This window comes from Bubalus kerabau, chromosome 11 (genome assembly GCF_029407905.1).
Source record: "Bubalus kerabau isolate K-KA32 ecotype Philippines breed swamp buffalo chromosome 11, PCC_UOA_SB_1v2, whole genome shotgun sequence".
Lineage (NCBI taxonomy): Eukaryota > Metazoa > Chordata > Mammalia > Artiodactyla > Bovidae > Bubalus > Bubalus kerabau.
Genome location: NC_073634.1, coordinates 96,168,229 through 96,191,742, shown reverse-complemented (window position 1 = coordinate 96,191,742; position 23,514 = coordinate 96,168,229). Strand labels below are relative to the sequence as shown.

General features: G+C 40.1%; 1 protein-coding gene across 1 annotated transcript; it reads left to right on the top strand.

Annotated features, from left to right (window-relative positions):
* Positions 1 to 3,456: 3,456 nt before the first annotated feature.
* LOC129622581 (olfactory receptor 1L8-like) lies at positions 3,457 to 4,401 on the top strand. Its single transcript, XM_055539184.1, has one exon. It carries the CDS (start codon positions 3,469 to 3,471, stop codon positions 4,399 to 4,401), a length of 933 nt encoding a protein of 310 aa, XP_055395159.1. The 5' UTR covers positions 3,457 to 3,468.
* Positions 4,402 to 23,514: the final 19,113 nt, after the last annotated feature.

Below are 23,514 nucleotides of genomic sequence, written 5' to 3'. Positions count from 1 at the left end.
AGATCTGGAGCTGGCAGAAGCAATAGAGAGCTAGGGACCAAGTGTTAGGAAAGAAGTGGGAGTTGAGGTCAGTGAAGGAAAACATGTTACCCCTTTGGAGTAGCATATCAGCTCCTCCTCCATCTCTGTTTGTCTCCTTGTCAATCAGTCCAGAAGTTCATGGGAGACATACGAGGAAGCTGAACTTTGGTTGACAAACAGACTTGACCTGATAAACAGACGTGGTGCACATCATCTTCTGGAGTGGCTGGGAAGGAAAGAAAAGCATCAGGATGTGGAGGTGAGCTTCAGAAGCTGTCCACTCACTTGGCTACTCCAACCCAGTTTGGTACCTTACTCTTTCTCCCTGATACTTTCAAATATTTCATGGATTAAGAAGTCATAAGTTCAGGGAGGTAAAACTCACTTTTGGAATTTGGTTTTAAGTCCATGCAGTTGGACTTCTAGGCCATATATACCATTTGTTTTTATGGAAACAAAACCCCAGCAGTAGAAAGAAAAGAGAAGAAGAAGAAGAAGAAGAAAAAAAGATTGTAGACTCGGCCTGATCCACTCACCCTCTGCTTTTAGAATATTCGAGTCAAAAACCTTCCTACACTTCTTGTCTTCAACCTGGGTGCTCCTCACTTCTCTGACCTAGAGCAACCAATCCCATTAATTCACCAAATCTCCACTAATTTTTGTATTGCACATTCCCCAGGCAGCCATTTCACAAATGATTCACTTTTGAATATTGATCTGTGTGTGATGTACTGCTTTACAGACATGGTGTCTCCCTTGTTATTCATAAAACATCAGAAACCAGCTTGTGAGCAGGTGATGCAGGATGAACCAATGTCGTCAGCCCAGGGTACTGTCCTCTGTACGACTCCAACACCAACACCAGACACGCCCTAGTCATGCATGGCCAATATTTCCACCCAATTTGGCCAGTTAATCATGGATATTCAATTTTCAAATTCCACTATCTCTACAACACAGAAAGATAGGCCACCTCTCTAGCAAACATAAGGATAAATTCTGAATATGGGAGAAGAAATTGTGTCAGATAAGGAGGATAGATGGGGAAACTGTGTAGGAAATTGTCAAAACAATTAAAATAGAGCCTATGTTGATTGTTATAGACAATTAACATGCCAAACTTAGAGGAGGAGTAGCATGATACTGGAGAGCATAAACTTAGAGTGAGCCAGCTTGGAGTTTAAATTCGGATTGCTCTTCACAGCCTTGAAAGTGAAAATGAAAGTAGCTCAGTCGTGTCCAACTCTTTGCCACCCTATGGACTATACAGTCCATGGAATTCTCCAGGCCAGAATACTGGAGTGGGTAGACTTTCCCTTCTCCAGGGGATCTTCCCAACCCAGAGATTGAACCCAAGTATCCCACATTGCAGGGGGATTCTTCACCAACTGAGCTATCAGGGGAGCCTTAATGTCCTTAGTGAACTTCAGCAAACCACTTCAACACTGTAAGCCTTAATCTCTTAATGCTTCACAATTCCTTAGGATTTAGTAGGATGCTTAATATAAACTTGATACATAATACTTACTCACAAATATTGGTCATTATTATTAACTTTAATTACCAATTCATCCAATTATTTGGTGCATAAACAAATATTCCTTCCATTAAAAATTTGCAAAATCCTGAAATTAGCCAGACAATTTGGCAATGAGGAATGTGATACTTTATGTATATAAATTAATTGATTTTGAGAACATCAAGAAATAGAAGATAAAGGACGGGTACACAGGGACTGATAAGAATCAACAGCTTCTCCTGCATGCTAACAATATGGTCGTCACTCTTCCAAGTGTTTTCATGCATTATTTCACGAAATCTTCGTGAGAATGTGAATATTTGAGTCCAATGTTAGACATGAAGTATTTGAAATTTAAAGATGTTTGATAACTTAGAATATGAGCAGTTAATTTTAAATGAAGCAACATATTTATTTAACAATGTTAAATAAATTAATATAGCAATCAATAAATTAATATATAATATAAGACTTTCAGGGCTTCCCAGGTTTTGTTAGTGGTAAAGGATCTGCCTGCCAGTGCAGGAGATGTAAGAGACATGGATTCAATCCCTGGGAAGTTCTCCCAGAGAAGGGAATGGCACCTCACTCCAGTATTCTTGCCTGGAAAATTACAGGGGCAGAGGATCCTGGCAGGCTATAGTCCATGGGGCCTCAATGAGTTGGAAACGACTGAGCAACTTAGCACACACACACACACACACACACACACACACACACACACAAGGCTTTAAAATGCCTTAAAGTTCCAGTGCAATATGTCCATTTAAAATGTATTAAAGAATACACTGCCTCTGAAAATTAGTTTAAACACGTTAATGATATAAGTATATTCATTGTAGGGATTTTCATGGTAACCAATAATTTATAAATAACCAATGTCTCAAAATGTTTGAAACTTTCAATGTAATATGTAATTCACAAAGTATGGAAGAATATGATGGCTCTAAAAAATTTCTTTAAAGAACATTTGCTGATGTAAGATCTATCATTATAGAGTATGTTGCAGTAGCAACAAACAGAGACAATTTTCAAGTCCATTATAAGGTAATGGGTATGACTGGATATGACTGGAAAACGCATACTTACATGTTTCTCATAGATATCTTTGAATAAATATGTGAGAGAAGAAATTTTAAAACATGAATTGAATAGTTAACAATGGATGCCCTTCTGTACAAATGTGGTTTAGGACAGGGGATTAATGAAAGGAAAAACGATTTACGAAAGAAGGGAGACTTGCACAGACTGATGATAGCATGCCGTGAGCTAAGGAGGGTGACAGACAAGTGTGTCCAGACAAGGACAGAAACACAGTTGAATTGGGTTCAACATTCCTCTCAGATAGTCCCTGTTGATTATTTTGGCAAATGCTTATGTCTGCTGAAGACATGCAAAGATAAAGTTTAATTTTACAACAACTGAATTTGCTTTCATAAAGAATGGGGGTCCTATGACTTCAGTATCTAAAATACTCCCTACCCCCAATGATCTCTTACACTATTAACATTATTTTTTAACAAATGTATCGCTATTTGATATTATATTACATATACTGTTTGTAATCATCTGACCTATCAGCCAAGCTACATGAATTACATAAAAGCAAAGATTTCTGCTTTGTTGCAGTATTCCCAGCAAGAGGAACTTCCTAGATTTCCCAGACTAGGAACTAAGGAACTTGAATTAGAGGTTTCTAAAGGAAAATTCTTATGTTCCTCCTGGTTTCAACACAAGGTGCTTATGATAACGTGGATTTGGGAACAGAGGACCACATCAAAGACCACGAGGGTAAGGAGCTTTCCCAGCACAGCTGCCAATAGTGACCAAACAGAGGAAACAAAGTTTGCTGGGTTCTTGTGATTTGGGCTGTGGAATTGGAGCATGATGAATAACAAACCTTCTTGTATCTAACTAGACCCAAGTCAATGGAAAGACTCAACCAAATCAGCAGTGTCTCTGAGTTCATCCTCCTGGGACTCTCCTCCCGGCCTGAGGACCAGAAGCCACTCTTCATCCTCTTCCTCATCATGTACCTGGTCACCATAACAGGGAATGTGCTCATCATCCTGGCCATCAGCTCTGACCCCCAACTGCACACCCCCATGTATGTCTTCTTGAGTGTCCTGTCTTTCACTGACATTTGGTATACAACAACCATTGTCCCCAGGATGCTAGTTGACTCCCTGTCAGAGAAGAAGACCATCTCCTATGCTGGATGTCTGACCCAGATGTATTTCATATGTGCCTTGAGCAACACTGATAGTTATCTTCTGGCAGCCATGGCCTATGACTGCTCTGTGGCCATCTGTGACCCCTTCCACTATGTTACCATCATGAGCCACAGCCTCTGTGTCCTGCTGGTGGCCTTCTCCTGCTCACTGCCTCACTTTCACTCACTCCTACACATACTTCTGCTGAATCAGCTCACCTTCTGTGGCTCCAATGTTGTCCACCACTTCCTCTGCGACATCAACCCTCTGCTGAAATTGTCCTGCTCCTCCATATTTGTCAGTGATCTCACAATAAAGACAGAAGGGCTGGTGTTTTGGGTGACCCCCTTCCTATGCATTGTTTTCTCATATGTGCGAATCCTCGTAGCAGTTCTCAGGATCCCCTCAGCTGCAGGAAAACGCAAAGCCTTCTCCACCTGTGGCTCCCACTTCACTGTGGTGATCCTGTTTTATGGAAGCATCTTTTATGTCTATTTACAGCTCTTGTCCAGGTACACTGCTCAGGACCAAGTGGCTACACTTGTCTACACAGTTCTGTCCTCCATGCTCCACCCTTTTATTTACAGTCTGAGAAATAAAGACATGAAGAGGGGCCTGGGGAAGCTGATGGGCAGGAGGAAATCCTAGCTCAAAGGAGGAAATCCTAGTCTTTTGGGGATATGTTCATGGGTTTCTCTGAGGCTCTAGATGCTGTTTCTGCTAGTTTCTGATACACATAATAAACTCTTGTAGGTCAGCAGAAATGACTCACATGTGTCACAGATGTTGGGTTGTGTCCACTTATTTACACATACAACTATTAACCATGGAGACTTTATGATGATTCAGGAATAGGCTCCACGTCTACCAAAGTCTTGGCTTCCAGTTTTCATGTATCAGCATCTCTCTTCCTGTCTTCCTCTTCTCCAGGAAACCACATCCTTTTCATTGCTCCAAATGCTGTTGAAACCTTTGTTTCCCACAAACTTTGCTAGAACTTAACATATATCTGTTCAATAACTTTTGATTCCCTTAATATAATTTGGCTCTCAATGTAATTTCTGGAATAAACTAGCTTTTTCAAGTCATTGCAATGATTCAGAAAAGGAGAAGCAGAGAGAGAGTGACAGGATTGAGGCTCTTAAGAAATGGAAACTTCCACCAAGCGAGGAGTGTGTCTAGTGAAACAGTTATCCAGGGATTGTGCCTTTCCTTCTTCCATATGTTTGACAGCACAATGTTCTAGTCTCTGTAGTGAACAAAAGCCCAACTTTTAGCCCCGCTTAGCCAGGTGACCTAGTAGTTCAGCACACAACTGCCCTGATTATCAGGCCAGGGTACATGAGGCTGAGTTGCCTCAGGGTCTCTACCCTGGTCATCTGGTGCCTCAAATATGCCTCAAACGCACTGGTCTTATTCCCTCTCTTAGCTTTAGTTCCCCTTAGAGAGTCCCCTATTGCCACCATTATAATCATCCCGATCTATCTGCTTCCCAGAGAAAGTACATACATTAATTCTATGTACTTAGAATTAATGATTCTAAGGAGAGGCCTGGTATGCTGCGATTCATGGGGTCGCAAAGAGTCAGATATGACTGAGTGACTGAACTGAACTGAATCTACATGTATACAGATACTCACTGATTGCAGCATTTTACATAATAGAAAAAAATTAGAAAAATTAAAAATAATCTGAATGCCCATCAATAGAGAAATAGATAAATAGTGGTTCACTTTTCCATAGAGAGAAATAATCTGTAATATATATACATAAGGAGGTATATCTCTAGGACTGACCTGAAAAGCCATTACAAATATAAATGAAATTGTCTTTGAGTAAACATGTTAGGGTAAAAAAAAAAGTACATATATCTGTGTGTGTTTGTGTGTGTGTGTGAGGGTATATTTTTGTGTATCTGGTGAGATTATATACCCAGTAAGAAAACATACACCCTTACACACACACACACACACACACACACACACAGAGAGAGAACACATACACCGTTATACAAAAGACTAGAAAGAAATAATGTGTGCTTTAAAGTCTGCACATATTTTTAACATCAGAATTTTTAAAAGGGGACATTTTTTTAATAAATAAACACCAATTGTTAAGAGTAGTGTAAAATCTATTGCTCTGTTGTTCCTCATCATTGAGTTTTGTTTAGTTTTGTTTTGTTTAAAAAGCAATAATATCGCATCATGATAGGAAAGAGCTGGTAGAAAAGAGGTTGGATCACCAATGGGACCCTCCATTGAATGTCCTAATTCTCATTTTGATGAACTAGATAAGGAGGAAACACTTCATGCCTGAAACAATCACACTTCTACACAACATAGGGTTTTTGCTATCAACACTTTGGGTTTGGAAGAGAAAATCCTGATCTGTACACTTTTCTCCAAGACTGGGCATGGCCACAGAGCTATGGCTATGTCCCTCGAGTCAGTCTGAGTGAGGTCCAAGAATTTTCATTTCCTACAAGCCCACAGGTGATGCCACATACTGATTAATAAAAATACTTTGAGAATCACTAGTCTAGTAGATATCAAGACCCACTATAGACCTATTGCAATGAAGGCTATGTGGATATTGGTGAAAGACTAGACAAACAAGACAGCTGCTATAAAATAGAGAACCCAACAGGCAGTCCTAAGATGGCGGAGGAATAGGACAGGGAGACCACTTTCTCCCCCACAAATTCATAAAAAGAATATCTAAATGTTGAGTAAATTCCACAAAACTATTTCTGAATGCCAGCAGAGGACATCAGGCACCCAGAAAAGCAGCCCATTGTCTTCAAAAGGAGATAGGAAAAAATATAAAAGACAAAAAAAAAAAAGAGAGAGAGAGAGAGAGAGACAAAAAAAGTAGGGATGGGGCTCCATCCCAGGAAGGGAGTCTTAAAAAGAGAGAAGTTTCCAAACACCAGGAAACACTCTCACTGCAGAGTCTGTGGCGAGCCTTGGAAGCACAGAGGGCAACATAACAGGGAGGGAAAATAAATAAATAATTAAACCCCACAGATTATGAGCCCAACCGTAACTCCCCCAGCAGAGAAGCAGTGCAGACGCCTGCACCCGCCACTAGCAAGTGGGGGCTGGGCAGGGAGGAACGGGCTGTATTGCTTAGAGTAAGGATCTGGCCTGAATGCCCCAAGGGCAATCTGAGCAAACTAACTTGGGCTAGCAAACCAGACTGTGGGATAGCTACCACACGAAAAGCCCTAAGACACCGCCAGGCCCGCGCACAGAACAAAGGGCTGAACAGAAGTAGCCAACTGCAGACCACCCACTCCAGTGACAGGCAGCCAGAGCTGGAAGGGGGCAATCACAGCCCCAGAGAGACATTATCTACCAAACTACAAGCAGGCTTCTTTGCTAACTAAGATTTCCTGGGGTTCTGGACAGTGAACATCCACCTGAGAAGGTGCACCGGTTGTACATCCAGAAAACCGAGCAGCAGGGACGGGGGAGGCGATAAGTCACAGCAACCGAGCTCGCCAAACACCTCATCACTTGAGCTGCTCGGACCTGGGAAGGGCACAAAACGCAGGCCCAACGGAGTCTGTGCCTCTGAGGACTACCCGAGTGCCTGAACCTGAGCGGCATAGACCTGGGAGGTGCATGCAGCCCAAGGCTGGCCTCAGACGTTTCCTGGAGGAGCAACCTAGAGCCTGAGCAGTGTGGGCAGGGAGGGTACACACGTCATGAGCGGGGGCAGGCCCAGTGTGGCCGAGACACTGGGAGCACATGCCAGTGTTATTTGTTTGCACCGTCCTTCCCTCCCCACAGCGCGACTGAACAAGTGAGCCTAAAATAAGTGTCCACCACCGCCCTCTTTTTATCAGGGCAGAAATCAGACACTGAAGAGACCAGAAAACAGAAGAAGCTAAAACAGAGGGAACCGCCTTGGAAGTGACAGGTGCAATAGATTAAAACCCTGTCGTTAGTACTGACTCCATAGGAAGGGGCCTTTAGATCTTGAGAAATATAAGCCGGACCAAGGAACTATCCAAAATGAACTGACTTCACAATACCCACCACAACACCAAAGAAAGCCCTAGATATATTTTTACGATCTTTCTTTTTTTATTATTTAAAAAAAAAAATTTAAGTCCTCTGTTAATCCTTTAATTTTCACTTTTATAACCTACCATTATTTTGCAAAAAAAAAGGACCCTATTTTTTAAAGCAAAATCCATATATAGATATATTTTTTTATTATTTTTGCGATTTTGTTTCTTTTCTTTCTTTCTCTCTCTTTTTTTTTTTCTTCTTTTCTTTAATACTGTATTTTTGAAATTCCAAATTCTACTCTAGATTTTTAATCTTTGCTTTTTGGTATTTGTTATCAATTTTGTACCTTTAAGAACCCAATCTTCAGTACCCATTTTTACTTGGGAGCACAATTACTGGCTTGACAGCTCTCTCCCCCTTTGGACACAACCTTTTCTTAACCAGCTCAAATCTGTCTCCTCCCTTCCCCCTCTCTGTTCTACCCAACTCTCTGAATCTCTGTGTGTTCCAGACGGTGGAGAAGATTTAGAGAACTGATTACTGGCTGGATCTGTCTCTCTCCTTTTGATTCCCTGCTTTTATCCTCCTGGCAACCTCTGTGTCCTTCCTCCCTTTTCTGTTCCCTGTATAACTCCAAGAACATATCTGAGCGGTCCAGTTGTGGAGTGCCCATAAGGAAGTGATTACTGGCTAACTTGCTCTCTCCTCTATTGATTCCACCTCATCTCATTCAGGTCACCTCTAACTCCCTTGTCCTTCTTCGCTTCTCCATGTAACTCTGTGAACCTGTCTGGGTGTCCCTCACTGTGGAGAAACTTTTCATCTTTAACCTAGAAGTTTTATCAATGGTGCTGTATATAAGGAGAAGTCTTGAGACTACTGTAAAAATAAGACTGAAAACCAGAAGCAGGAGGCTTAAGTCCGAATCCTGAGAACACCAGAGAACTCCTGACTCCAGAGAACATTAATTGACAGGAGCTCATCAAGCGTCTCCATACCTACACTGAAACCAAGCACCACCCAAGGGCCAACAAGTTCCAGAGCAAGACATACCAAGCAAATTCTCCAGCAACACAGGAACACAGCCCTGAGCTCCAATACACAGACTGCCCAAAGTTGCTCCAAAACCATTGACATCTCATAACTCATTACTGGACACTTCATTGCACTCCAGAGAGAAGAAATCCAGCTCCACCCACCAGAACACGCCACAAGCTTCCCTAACCAAGAAACCTTGACAAGCCACCTGTACAACCCCACCCACAGTGAGGAAACTCCACAATAAAGAGAACTCCACAAACTGCCAGAATACAGAAAGGACACCCCAAACTCAGCAACATAAACAAGATGAAGAGACAGAGGAATACCCAGCAGGTAAAGGAACAGGATAAATGCCCACCAAACCAAACAAAATAGCAAGAGATAGGGAATCTACCTGGTAAAGAATTCCAAATAATGATAGTGAAAATGATCCAAATATTGAAATCAAAATGGAATCACAGATAAATAGCCTGGAGACAAGGATTGAGAGGATGCAAGAAAGGTTAACAAGGACCTAGAAGAAATAAAAAAGAGTCAATATATAATGAATAATGTAATAAATGAGATCAAAAACACTCTGGAGGCAAAAAATAGTAGAATAACAGAGGCAGAAGATAGGATTAGTGAAGTAGAAGGTAGAATGGTAGAAATGAATGAATCAGAGAGGATAAAAGAAAAACGAATTAAAAGAAATGAGGACAATCTCAGAGACCTCCAGGACAGTGTTAAACGCCCCAACATTCAACTCATAGGGGTCCCAGAAGAAGAAGACAGAAAGACAATGAGAAAATACTTGAGGAGATACTAGGTGAAAACTTCCCTAAAATCGGGAAGGAAATAATCACCCAAGTCCAAGAAACCCAGAGAGTCCAAAACAGGATAAACCCAAGGCGAAACACCCCAAGACACATATTAATCAAATTAACAAAGATCAAACAAAAAGGACAAATATTAGAAGCAGCAAGGGAAAAACAACAAATAACACACAAGGGGATTCCCATAAGGATAACAGCTGATCTTTCAATAAAACTCTTCAGGCCAGGAGGGAATGGCAAGACATACTTAAAGTGATGAAAGAAAGTAAACTACAGCCCAAATTACTGTACCCAGCAAGGATCTCATTCAAATATGAAGGAAAAATCAAAAGCTTTACAGACAAGCAAAAGCTGAGAGAATTCAGCACCACCAAACCAGCTCTCCAACTAATGCTAAAGGATAGTCTCTAGACAGGAAACACAAAAAGGGTGTATAAACTCAAACCCCAAACAATAAAGTAAATGGCAACGGGATCATATGTATCAATAATTACCTTAAACGTAAATGGGTTGAATGCCCCAACCAAAAGACAAAGACTGGCTGAATGGATACAAAAACAAGACCCCTATATATGTTGTCTACAAGAGACCCATCTCAAAACAGGGGACACATACAGACTGAAAGTGAAGGGCTGGAAAAAGATATTCCACACAAATAGAGACCAAAAGAAAGCAGGAGTAGCAATACTTATATCAGATAAAATAGACTTTAAAACAAAGGCTGTGAAAAGAGACAAAGTAGGACACTACATAATGATCAAAGGATCAATCCAAGAAGAAGATATAACAATTATAAATATATATGCACCCAACATAGGAGCACCACAATATGTAAGACAAATGCTAACAAGTATGAAAGGGGAAATTAACAATAACACAATAATAGTGGGAGACTTTAATACCCCACTCACACCTATGGATAGATCAACTAAACAGAAAATTAACAAGGAAACACAAACTTTAAATGATACAATAGACCAGTTAGACCTAATTGATATCTATAGGACATTTCATCCCAAAACAATGAATTTCACCTTTTTCTCAAGCACACATGGAACCTTCTCCAGGATAGATCACATCCTGGGCCATAAGGCTAGCCTTGGTAAATTAAAAAAAATTGAAATCATTCCAAGCATCTTTTCTGACCACAAAGAAGTAAGATTAGATCTCAATTACAGGAGAAAAACTATTAAAAATTCCAAAATATGGAGGCTGAACAACACGCTGCTGAATAACCAACAGATCACAGAAGAAATCAAAAAAGAAATCAAAATTTGCATAGAAACGAATGAAAATGAAAACACAACAACCCAAAACCTGTGGGACACAGTAAAAGCAGTCCTAAGGGGAAAGTTCATAGCAATACAGGCATACCTCAAGAAACAAGAAAAAAGTCAAATCAATAACCTAACTCTACACCAAAAGCAACTAGTAAAGGAAGAAATGAAGAACCCCAGGGTTAGTAGAAGGAAAGAAATCTCAAAAATTAGAGCAGAAATAAATGCAAAAGAAACAAAAGAGACCATAGCAAAAATCAACAAAACCAAAAGCTGGTTCTTTGAAAGGATAAACAAAATTGACAAACCATTAGCCAGACTCATCAAGAAACAAAGGGAGAAAAATCAAATCAATAAAATTAGAAATGAAAATGGAGAGATCACAACAGACAACACAGAAATACAAAGGATCATAAGAGACTACTATCAACAATTATATGCCAATAAAATGGACAACGAAGAAGAAATGGACAAATTCTTAGAAAAGTACAACTTTCCAAAACTCGATCAGGAAGAAATAGAAAATCTTAACAGATCCATCACAAGCACGGAAATTGAAAGTGTAATCAAAAATCTTCCAGCAAACAAAAGCCCAGGTCCAGACGGCTTCACAGCTGAATTCTACCAAAAATTTAGAGAAGAGCTAACACCTATTCTGCTCAAACTCTTCCAGAAAATTGCAGAGGATGGTAAACTTCCAAACTCATTCTATGAGGCCACCATCACCCTAATACCAAAACCTGACAAAGATCCCACAAAAAAAGAAAACTACAGGCCAATATCACTGATGAACATAGATGCAAAAATCCTTAACAAAATTCTAGCAATCAGAATCCAACAACACATTAAAAAGATCATACACCATGACCAAGTGGGCTTTATCCCAGGGATGCAAGGATTCTTCAATATCCGCAAATCAATCAATGTAATACACCACATTAACAAATTGAAAAAGAAAAACCATATGATTATCTCAATAGATGCAGAGAAAGCCTTTGACAAAATTCAACATCCATTTATGATAAAAACTCTCCAGAAAGCAGGAATAGAAGGAACATACCTCAACATAATAAAAGCTATATATGACAAACCCACAGCAAACATTATCCTCAATGGTGAAAAATTGAAAGCATTTCCTCTAAAGTCAGGAACAAGACAAGGGTGCCCACTTTCACCATTACTATTCAACATAGTTTTGGAAGTTTTGGCCACAGCAATCAGAGCAGAAAAAGAAATAAAAGGAATCCAAATTGGAAAAGAAGAAGTAAAGCTCTCACTGTTTGCAGATGACATGATCCTCTACATAGAAAACCCTAAAGACTCCACCAGAAAATTACTAGAACTAATCAATGACTATAGTAAAGTTGCAGGATATAAAATCAACACACAGAAATCCCTTGCATTCCTATACACTAATAATGAGAAAACAGAAAGAGAAATTAAGGAAACAATTCCATTCACCATTGCAACGGAAAGAATAAAATACTTAGGAATATATCTACCTAAAGAATCTAAAGACCTATATATAGAAAACTATAAAACACTGGTGAAAGAAATCAAAGAGGACACTAACAGATGGAGAAATATACCATGTTCATGGATTGGAAGAATCAATGTAGTGAAAATGAGTATACTACCCAAAGCAATCTATAGATTCAATGCAATCCCTATCAAGCTACCAACAGCATTCTTCACAGAGCTAGAACAAATAATTTCACAATTTGTATGGAAAAACAAAAAACCTCGAATAGCCAAAGCGATCTTGAGAAAGAAGAATGGAACTGGAGGAATCAACCTACCTGACTTCAGGCTCTACTACAAAGCCACAGTTATCAAGACAGTATGGTACTGGCACAAAGACAGAAATATAGATCAATGGAACAAAATAGAAAGCCCAGAGATAAATCCACGCACATATGGACACCTTATCTTCGACAAAGGAGGCAAGAGTATACAATGGATTAAAGACAATTTCTTTAACAAGTGGTGCTGGGAACTCTGGTCAACCACTTGTAAAAGAATGAAACTAGAACACTTTCTAACACCATACACAAAAATAAACTCAAAATGGATTAAAGATCTAAACGTAAGACCAGAAACTATAAAACTCCTAGAGGAGAACATAGGCAAAACACTCTCTGACATACATCATAGCAGGATCCTCTATGACCCACCTCCCAGAATATTGGAAATAAAAGCAAAAATAAACAAATGGGACCTAATTAACCTTAAAAGCTTCTGCACATCAAAGGAAACTATTAGCAAGGTGAAAAGACAGCCTTCAGAATGGGAGAAGATAATAGCAAATGAAGCAACTGACAAACAACTAATCTCGAGAATATACAAGCAACTCCTACAGCTCAACTCCAGAAAAATAAATGACCCAATCAAAAAATGGGCCAAAGAACTAAATAGACATTTCTCCAAAGAAGACATACAGATGGCTAACAAACACATGAAAAGATGCTCAACATCACTCATTATCAGAGAAATGCAAATCAAAACCACTATGAGGTACCATTTCACACCAGTCAGAATGGCTGCGATCCAAAAGTCTACAAGTAATAAATGCTGGAGAGGGTGTGGAGAAAAGGGAACCCTCTTACACTGTTGGTGGGAATGCAAACTAGTACAGCCACTATGGAGAACAGTGTGGAGATTCCTTAAAAAACTGGAAATAGACATGCCTTATGATCCAGCAATCCCACTGTTGGGCATACACACTGAGAAAACCAGAAGGGAAAGAGACACGAGTACCCCAATGTTCATCGCAGCACTGTTTATAATAGCCAGGACATGGAAGCAACCTAGATGTCCATCAGCAGATGAATGGCTAAGAAAGCTGTGGTACATATACACAATGGAGTATTATTCAGCCATTAAAAAGAATACATTTGAATCAGTTCTAATGAGGTGGATGAAACTGGAGCCTATTATACAGAGTGAAGTAAGCCAGAAAGAAAAACACCAATACAGTATACTAACGCATATATATGGAATTTAGAAAGATGGTAACAATAACCCTGTGTACGAGACAGCAAAAGAGACACTGATGTATAGAACAGTCTTATGGACTCTGTGGGAGAGGGAGAGGGTGGGAAGATTTGGGAGAATGGCATTGAAACATGTAAAATATCATGTATGAAATGAGTTGCCAGTCCAGGTTCGATGCACGATACTGGATGCTTGGGGCTGGTGCACTGGGACGACCCAGAGGGATGGAATGGGGAGGGGGGAGGGAGGAGGGTTCGGGATGGGGAACACATGTATACCTGTGGCGGATTCATTTTGATATTTGGCAAATCTAATACAGTTATGTAAAGTTTAAAAATAAAATAAAATTAAAAAAAAAAAAGAAAAAAAAAATTAGAGCAGAAATAAATGCAAAAGAAACAAAAGAGACCATAGCAAAAATCAACAAAGCCAAAAGCTGGTTCTTTGAAAGGATAAATAAAATTGACAAACCATTAGCCAGACTCATCAAGAAACAAAGGGACAAAAATCAAATGAATAAAATTAGAAATGAAAATGGAGAGATCAGAACAGACAACACAGAAATACAAAGGATCATAAGAGATTACTATCAACAATTATATGGCAATAAAATGGACAACGTGGAAGAAATGGACAAATTCTTAGAAAAGTACAACTTTCCAAAACTGGACCAGGAAGAAATAGAAAATCTTAACAGACCAATCACAAGCACGGAAATTGAAACTGTAATCAAAAATTTTCCAGCAAACAAAAGCCCAGGTCCAGACGGCTTCACAGCTGAATTCTACCAAAAATTTAGAGAAGAGCTAACACCTATCCTGCTCAAACTCTTCCAGAAAATTGCAGAGGAAGGTAAACTTCCAAACTCATTCTATGAGGCCACCATCACCCTAACACCAAAATCTGACAAAGAGGCCACAAAAACAAAAACAAAAACAAAACTACAGGCCAATATCACTGATGAACATAGATGCAAAAATCCTTAACAAAATTCTAGCAATTAGAATCCAACAACACATTGAAAAGATCATACACCATGACCAAGTGTGCTTTATCCCAGGGATGCAAGGATTCTTCAATATCCGCAAATGAAACAATGTAATACACCACATTAACAAATTGAAAAATAAAAGCCATATGATTATCTCAATAGATGCAGAGAAAGCCTTTGACAAAATTCAACATCCATTTATGATAAAAACTCTCAGAAAGCAGGAATAGAAGGAACATACCTCAACATAATAAAAGCTATATATGACAAGCCCACAGCAAACATTATCCTCAATGGTGAAAAATTGAAAGCATTTCCTCTAAAGTCAGGAACAAGACAAGGGTGCCCACTTTCACCATTACTATTCAACATAGTTTTGGAAGTTTTGGCCACAGCAATCAGAGCAGAAAAAGAAATAAAAGGAATCCAAATTGGAAAAGAAGAAGTAAAACTCACACTGTTTGCAGGTGACATGATCCTCTACATAGAAAACGCTAAAGACTCCACCAGAAAATTACTAGAGCTAATCATGAATATAGTAAAGTTGCAGGATATAAAATCAACACACAGAAATCCCTTGCATTCCTATACACTAATAATGAGAAAATAGAAAGAGAAATTAAGGAAACAATTCCATTCACCATTGCAATGAAAAGAATAAAATACTTAGGAATATATCTACCTAAAGAAACTAAAGGCCTATATATAGAAAACTATAAAACTCTGATGAAAGAAATCAAAGAGGACACTAATAGATGGAGAAATATACCATGTTCATGGATTGGAAGAATCAATATAGTGAAAATGAGTATACTACCCAAAGCAATCTATAGATTCAATGAAATATCTATTCAAGCTACCAATGGTATTTTTCACAGAGCTAGAACAAATAATTTCACAGTTTGCATGGAAATACAAAAAACCTCGAATAGCAAAAGCAATCTTGAGAAAGAAGAATGGAACTGGATGAATCAACCTGCCTGACTTCAGGCTCTACTACAAAGCCACAGTCATCAAGACAGTATGATATTGGCACAAAGACAGAAATATAGATCAATGGAACAAAATAGAAAGCCCAGAGATAAATCCATGCACATATGGACACCTTATCTTTGACAAAGGAGGCAACAATATACAATGGATCAAAGACAATCTCTTTAACAAGTGGTGCTGGGAAAACTGGTCAACCACTTGTAAAAGAATGAAACTAGAACACTTTCTAACACCATACACAAAAATAAACTCAAAATGGATTAAAGATCTAAACATAAGACCAGAAACTATAAAACTCCTAGAGGAGAACATAGGCAAAACACTCTCTGACATACATCACAGCAGGATCCTCTAGGACCCACCTCCCAGAATATTGGAAATAAAAGCAAAAATAAACACATGGGATCTAATTAAACTTAAAAGCTTCTGCACAACCAAGGAAACTATTAGCAAGGTGAAAAGACAGCCTTCAGAATGGAAGAAAATAATAGCAAATGAAGCAACTGACAAACAACTAATCTCAAAAATATACAAGCAACTCCTACAGCTCAATTCCAGAAAAATAAACAACTCAATCAAAAATGGGCCAATGAACTAAATAGACATTTCTCTAAAGAAGACATACAGATGGCTAACAAACACATGAAAAGATGCTCAACATCACTCATTATCAGAGAAATGCAAATCAAAACCACAATGAGGTACCCTTTCATACTACTCAGAATGGCTGCGATCCAAAAGTCTACAAGCAATAAATGCTGGAGAGGGTGTGGAGAAAAGGGAACCCTCTTACACTGTTGGTGGGAATGCAAACTAGTACAGCCACTATGGAGAACAGTGTGGAGATTCCTTAAAAAACTGGAAATAGAACTGCCATATGCCCAGCAATCCCACTGCTGGGCATACACACCGATGAAACCAGAATTGAAAGAGACACGTGTACCCCAATGTTCATCGCAGCACTGTTTATAATAGCCAGGACATGGAAGCAACCTAGATGTCCATCAGCAGATGAATGGATAAGAAAGCTGTGGTTCATATACACAATGGAATATTACTCAGCCATTAAAAAGAATACATTTGAATCCATTCTAATGAGGTGGATGAAACTGGAGCCGATTATACAGAGTGAAGTAAGCCAGAAAGAAAAACATCAATACAGTATACTAACGCATATATATGGAATTTAGAAAGACGGTAACGATAACCCTGTAAGCGAGACAGCAAAAGAGACACAGATGTATAGAACAGTCTTTTGGACTCTGTGGGAGAGGTGGGGGGAGGGGATGATTTGGGAGAATGGCATTAAAACATATATAATACCATATATGAAACGAATCGCCAGTCCAGGTTCGATGCAGGATACAGGAAACTTGGGGCTGGTGCACTGGGATGACCCAGAGGGATGGTGTGGGAAGGAGGTGGGAGGCGGGGTTCAGGATTGGGAACATGTGTACATCTGTGGCAGATCCATGTTGATGTATGGCAAAATGAATACAATAAAAAAAATTAATCTAAAAAAAAAAGCACAGGTTGAGTGAATGAGGCTGGGGATTCCATAGTTTTTGTCTCTGTTCTACTTATGGGCTCTGCTTCCATTAAAACAAGTGGTATAGGGGGACTTCTCTGGTGGTCCAGTGACTAAGACTCCATGCTGCCAACACAGGGGGCTTGGGTTCGATCATTGGTCAGGGAACTAGATCCCACATGACAAAATTAAGAATTCATATCCTACAACTAGGAGTCCGCCTGCTGCAACAAAGACCCGGTGCAGCCAACATTTTTTAAAATGTGGTATAGATAGCCTAGAAGTCCAACTGGATGGATTTAAAACCAAATGGCATATGGAAATTTTACTTGGACCTTATGACTTCTCAATCCTTAAGTTATTTGAAAGTATCTTGGAGGAAAGAGTAAGGTACCAAACTGGATTGGAGTAGCCAAGTAGGTGGCCAGTTTCCTGAAACTCACCTCCATGTCCAGATGCTTTTCTTCCCTTCCCAGGCCCTCCAGAAGCTGATCTGCACCACATCTGTTCATCAGGTCACGTCTGCTTCTCACACAAAGCTCAGCTTCCTCATGTGTCTCCCATGAACTTCTGGGCTGATCGACGAGAGAAGCTGGGATGGAGGAGGAGCTATCTACTACTTCAGAGGGATAACATGTTTCCCTTCCCTGACCTCAACACCCACTTCTTTCCCAACACCTGGTCCTGGGCTCACTGCTGCTCTCCCAGCTCCAGATCTCAGAAGGCAGAGATGCTCTGACTCAAGTGGGAGGACGCTCCTGATTGAGGAAGCCCAGCCAGCTTCTCATGAGTCTGAGGTCTGCTCTACTGGTGTCTGGGGCACTTGGTAGGCTGAGGGAGTTGAGGTGTGATGACCTCTCAGGGGAATTTGTCCCCAGAGAGGGAGTAGAGAGCAGACAGAGAAAGCAGAATGGGAACCACTGTCAGCACCACTGACACCAAGGGGACAGGAGACCCTTGAGGCTTCCAGTTTAGATGTTAGGACTAATCTCAGAGCTTCCAAACCTCACTGTGACATCTCAAGGGCATGCTTCAGTTTCCTTTACTATGGATTATCAAGAGTGGACAAAAAATTATGTGGGTGAATACTTTCATTTTTGGAGACTCAGATGTGGACCAAAATGTATTCTAGGTTTGGGGAGGTCATGAGTCAATGTGAAAAGGCTGCAGTTTTCAGGGGATTCCATGGAGGTAGATCAATGGTGTGTACATGCTTTCCACTGTCTGTCTGCATGTGGAGTAAATATTTTACTAGGTGAGATTAGGTTAACATTAATGTATATTTAAAGGGCAGGTTTCAGCAAAAGTTACTGTCACATTTAGCAAAACAGCTTTGGAAAAAAGGTATGCATTTCATAGTTTAGACTAAGAGCAGTGTTTTGAGGTAAAGTGTTGGGGAAAGGAGATATTTACTAGAACGTTGGCCTTGTCACTTAGTAGTTGCTTTTAATAAGCTTCTTAGCCTCTATAAGCTTCAGGTTCTTCATCTGAAAAATTAGTGTAACAACTCTGGCACCAAAACAAGAAATGAAATTTCCTTTTGAGTTCTATACTGAGAACATTGTATATTACGGTGAATAATATCTACAACAATATTATAGGAAATAAAACACATTCTGCTACCACCCTCAGAGTACCACTGCCTCACACAGAACATGTATTTGTTGAAGAATGATCACTACAGTAATGTTAGTTAATACATCCATACGTTTACATGGTTAAAACTTATTGACTTGTTTTGGTGAGAACTTTTATATCTGCTCACTTAGAAGTTTAAAAAAAATTTTTTTTTCAAATTGAGGTCTAGTTGATGTACAATATTATATAAGTTTGGGTATCCAACACAGTGATTCATAAATTTTAAAGTTATATTCCATTTATAGTTACTATAAAATATTGGGTGTATTCCATGTGCTGAACAATATGTCCTTGTAGGTTATTTATTTTCTGCATAGTGGTTGCTGCTGCTATTGCTAAGTCGCTTCAGTCGTGTCTGACTCTGTGCGACGCCATAGATGGCAGCCCAACAGGCTCCCCGGTCCCTGGGATTCTCCAGGCAAGAACACTGGAGTGGGTTGCCATTTCCTTCTCCAATGCATGAAAGTGAGAAGTGAAAGTGAAGTCGCTCAGTCGTGTCCGAGTTTTAGCGACCCCATGGACCCCATAGCGGTTGGTAACTCTTAATTCTCTACCCCATCTTGCCTCTTCCCTCCCCTCTTCCCTACTGATAACCTATAGTTTGCTCCATGTATCTATGAATCTGTGTCTTTTTTTCAGTAGTTTGTTTTTTCAGTAATCTATATATAAGTATTATCAGACAATACTTTTCTTTCTCTGTTTTATTTTTTTAAGGGGAAATTGTTTTATTTAGATCCTTGTTTTTATTCAATGAAAGATTCTTTAATTATATAGTGCCTTTACAATTTTGAAGTTTCACTTACATGATTTCATATAATTCCATGCTGCTACTGCTGCTAAGTCGCTTCAGTCATGTCCAACTCTGTGCGACCCCCAAAACGGCAGCCCACCAGGCTCCCCCATCCCTAGGATTCTCCAGGCAAGAATACTGGAGTGGGTTGCAATTTCCTTCTCCAATACATGAAAGTGAAAAGTGAAAGTGAAGTCCCTCAGTCGTGTCCGACTCTTAGCGACCCCATGGACTGCAGCCTACCAGGCTCCTCCGTCCATGAGATTTTCCAGGCAAGAGTACTGGAGTGGGGTGCCATTGCCTTCTCCATATAATTCCATCATAACCCTTAAAAAAATCCCTAAGCCTCTATTGCCTCTCCCCTCTTCCCTCTCATCACTGGCAGCCACTAGTTTGTTCTCTGTATCTGTAAATCAGTCATCATCTGTCCTCACACAGAGCTATTACATTATTAGTGACCAGACTTCTTATGATGTATGGTGCATCTCTGCAGGTTGTTGATTTATAGCTGGAAGCTTGTATCTCTAATCCCCTTCCACTTTCCCCCTCCCCTCCAAATCCCCTCTGGCTATCACCCATTTGTTCTCTGTATTTATAAGTCTGTTTTCATTTTGTTTTGTTTTTTAGATTACATATTAAAGTGATATCATATGGTATTTTTCTTTGTCTGTGTGACTTATTTCGCTTAGTATAATATCCTCAAGTTCATCCATCTTGTTACAAATAGCAAGATTTCATTTTTTATGGCTGAGTAACTGGTCATAACAAACACCCTCTTCCAACAACACAAGAGAAGACTCTATATATGGACATCACCAGATGGTCAACACCGAAATCAGATTGATTATATTCTTTGCAGCCAAAGATGGAGAAGCTCTATGCAGTCAGCAAAAACAAGACCAGGAGCTGACTGTGGCTCAGACCATGAACTCCTTATTGCCAAATTCAGACTGAAATTGAAGAAAGTAGGGAAAACCACTAGACCATTCAGGTATGACCTAAATCAAATCCCTTATGATTATACAGTGGAAGTGAGAAATAGATTTAAGGGCCTAGATCTGATAGATAGAGTGCCTGATGAACTATGGAATGAGGTCCATGATGTTGTACAGGAGACAGGGATCAAGAGCATCCCCATGGAAAAGAAATGCAAAAAAGCAAAATGGCTGTCTGGGGAGACCTTACAAATAGCTGTGAAAAGAAGAGAAGTGAAAAGCAAAGGAGAAAAGGAAAGATAAAAGTATCTGAATGCAGAGTTCCAAAGAATAGCAAGAAGAGATAGGAAAGCCTTCTTTAGCGATCAATGCAAAGAAATAGAGGAAAACAACAGATTGGGAAAGACTAGGAATCTCTTCAAGAAAATCAGAGATACCAAAGGAATATTTCATGCAAAGATGGGCTCGATAAAGGACAGAAATGGTATGAACCTAACAGAAGCAGAAGATATTAAGAAGAGATGGCAAGAATACACAGAAGAACTATACAAAAAAGATCTTCATGACCCAGATAATCACAATGGTGTGATCATTGACCTAGAGCCAGACATCCTGGAATGTGAAGTCAAGTGGGCCTTAGAAAGCAACACTACGAACAAAGCTAGTGGAGGTGATGGAATTCCAGTTGAGCTATTCCAGATCCTGAAAGATGATGCTGTGAAAGTGCTGCACTCAATATGCCAGAAAATTTGGACAACTCAGCAGTGGCCATAGGTCTGGAAAATGTCCGTTTTCATTCCAATCCCAAAGAAAGGCAATGCCAAAGAATGCTCAAACTACCACACAATTGTACTCATCTCACACGCTAGTAAAATAATGCTCAAAATTCTCCAAGCCAGGCTTCAGCAATACGTGAACCGTGAACTTCCTGATGTTCAAGCTGGTTTTAGAAAAGGCAGAGGAACCAGAGATCAAATTGCCAACATCCACTGGATCATGGAAAAAGCAAGAGAGTTCCAGAAAAACATCTATTTCTGCTTTATTGACTATGCCAAAGCCTTTGACTGTATGGATCACAAGAAACTGTGGAAAATTCTTCAAGAGATGGGAATACCAGACCACCTGATCTGCCTCTTGAGAAATTTGTATGCAGGTCAGAAAGCAACAGTTAGAACTGGACATGGAACAACAGACTGGTTCCAAATAGGAAAAGGAGTTCGTCAAGGCTGTATATTGTCACCCTGTTTGTTTAACTTATATGCAGAGTACATCATGAGAAACGCTGGACTGGAAGAAACACAAGCTGGAATCAAGATTGCCGGGAGAAATATCAATCACCTCAGATATGCAGATGACACCACCCTTATGGCAGAAAGTGAAGAGGAAGTAAAAAGCCTCTTGATGAAAGTGAAAGTGGAGAGTGAAAAAGTTGGCTTAAAGCTCAGCATTCAGAAAAAGAAGATCATGGCATCCGGTCCCACCACTTCATGGGAAATAGATGGGGAAACAGTGGAAACAGTGTCAGACTTTATTTTTCTGGGCTCCAAAATCACTGCAGATGGTGACTGCAGCCATGAAATTAAAAGACGCTTACTCCTTGGAAGGAAAGTTATGACCAACCTAGATAGCATATTCAAAAGCAGAGACATTACTTTGCCAACAAAGGTTCGTCTAGTCAAGGCTATGGTTTTTCCTGTGGTCATGTATGGATGTGAGAGTTGGACTGTGAAGAAGGCTGAGTGCCGAAGAATTGATGCTTTTGAACTGTGGTGTTGGAGAAGACTCTTGAGAGTGCCTTGGACTGCAAGGAGATCCAACCAGCCCATTCTGAAGGAGATCAGCCTTGGGATTTCTTTGGAAGGAATGATGCTAAAGCTGAAACTCCAGTACTTTGGCCACCTCATGCAAAGAGTTGACTCATTGGAAAAGACTCTGATGCTGGGAGGGATTGGGGGCAGGAGGAGAAGGGGACGACAGAGGATGAGATGGCTGGATGGCATCACTGACTCGATGGATGTGAGTCTGAGTGAACTCCGGGAATTGGTGATGGACAGGGAAGCCTGGCGTGCTGCGATTCATGGGGTCGCAAAGAGTCGGACACAACTGAGCGACTGATCTGATCTGAATAGTCCATTTTCTATGCATGTTATTGAAAGATATGTGGGGTTTGGCTGCTCACCTCTCAAAAGTCAACAGACAGACCAGGTTGGTGGAAAGGAAAGTTTGCTTTATTTCAGGTGCCTGCAACTGCGGGGAAGGGTGGCCAACATCGACATCTGTCCAAAGGCTGATTTCCACCCTGCCCCCAACAAGCAGGGGGTGAGAACTTTTACAGATAAACTGGCGGCGGGGTGGGAGTGGGGGTGAGCAATGTATAGAAAAGCATAGTCATTTTCAAACTGGTCATCGTTGATCTGACCAGCATCATCTTGGTTGTTTTAGGTACAGTTAATCTTCAGTTTCAGGGTCCATATGTTCCCATTTCTTTCCAGCCAGTTCTCAGAATTGTGGCCCCTCATGTCCTGGATGCAGTCTGGTCATCAAGCAGTTAACTTCTCCACCTGGTATTCTAGTACCTTTAAGACAGCTCCCAGGATATGACTCAGAATATTATCTACAGCCCTTGAGAAAGCACTAAAGGTCCTTGACTTTAGTTCAAGCTTAATGACCACGTTATTATTATTTGGTCTCCTTTGACTGTTTTCCTTTGTTTCTGCAGTTCTTCTGTGATTAAACTTAT

Excerpts from the sequence above, each read along its gene's own strand:
- LOC129622581 (XM_055539184.1), top strand. The coding sequence starts at position 3,469 with ATGGAAAGACTCAACCAAATCAGCAGTGTCTCTGAGTTCATCCTCCTG.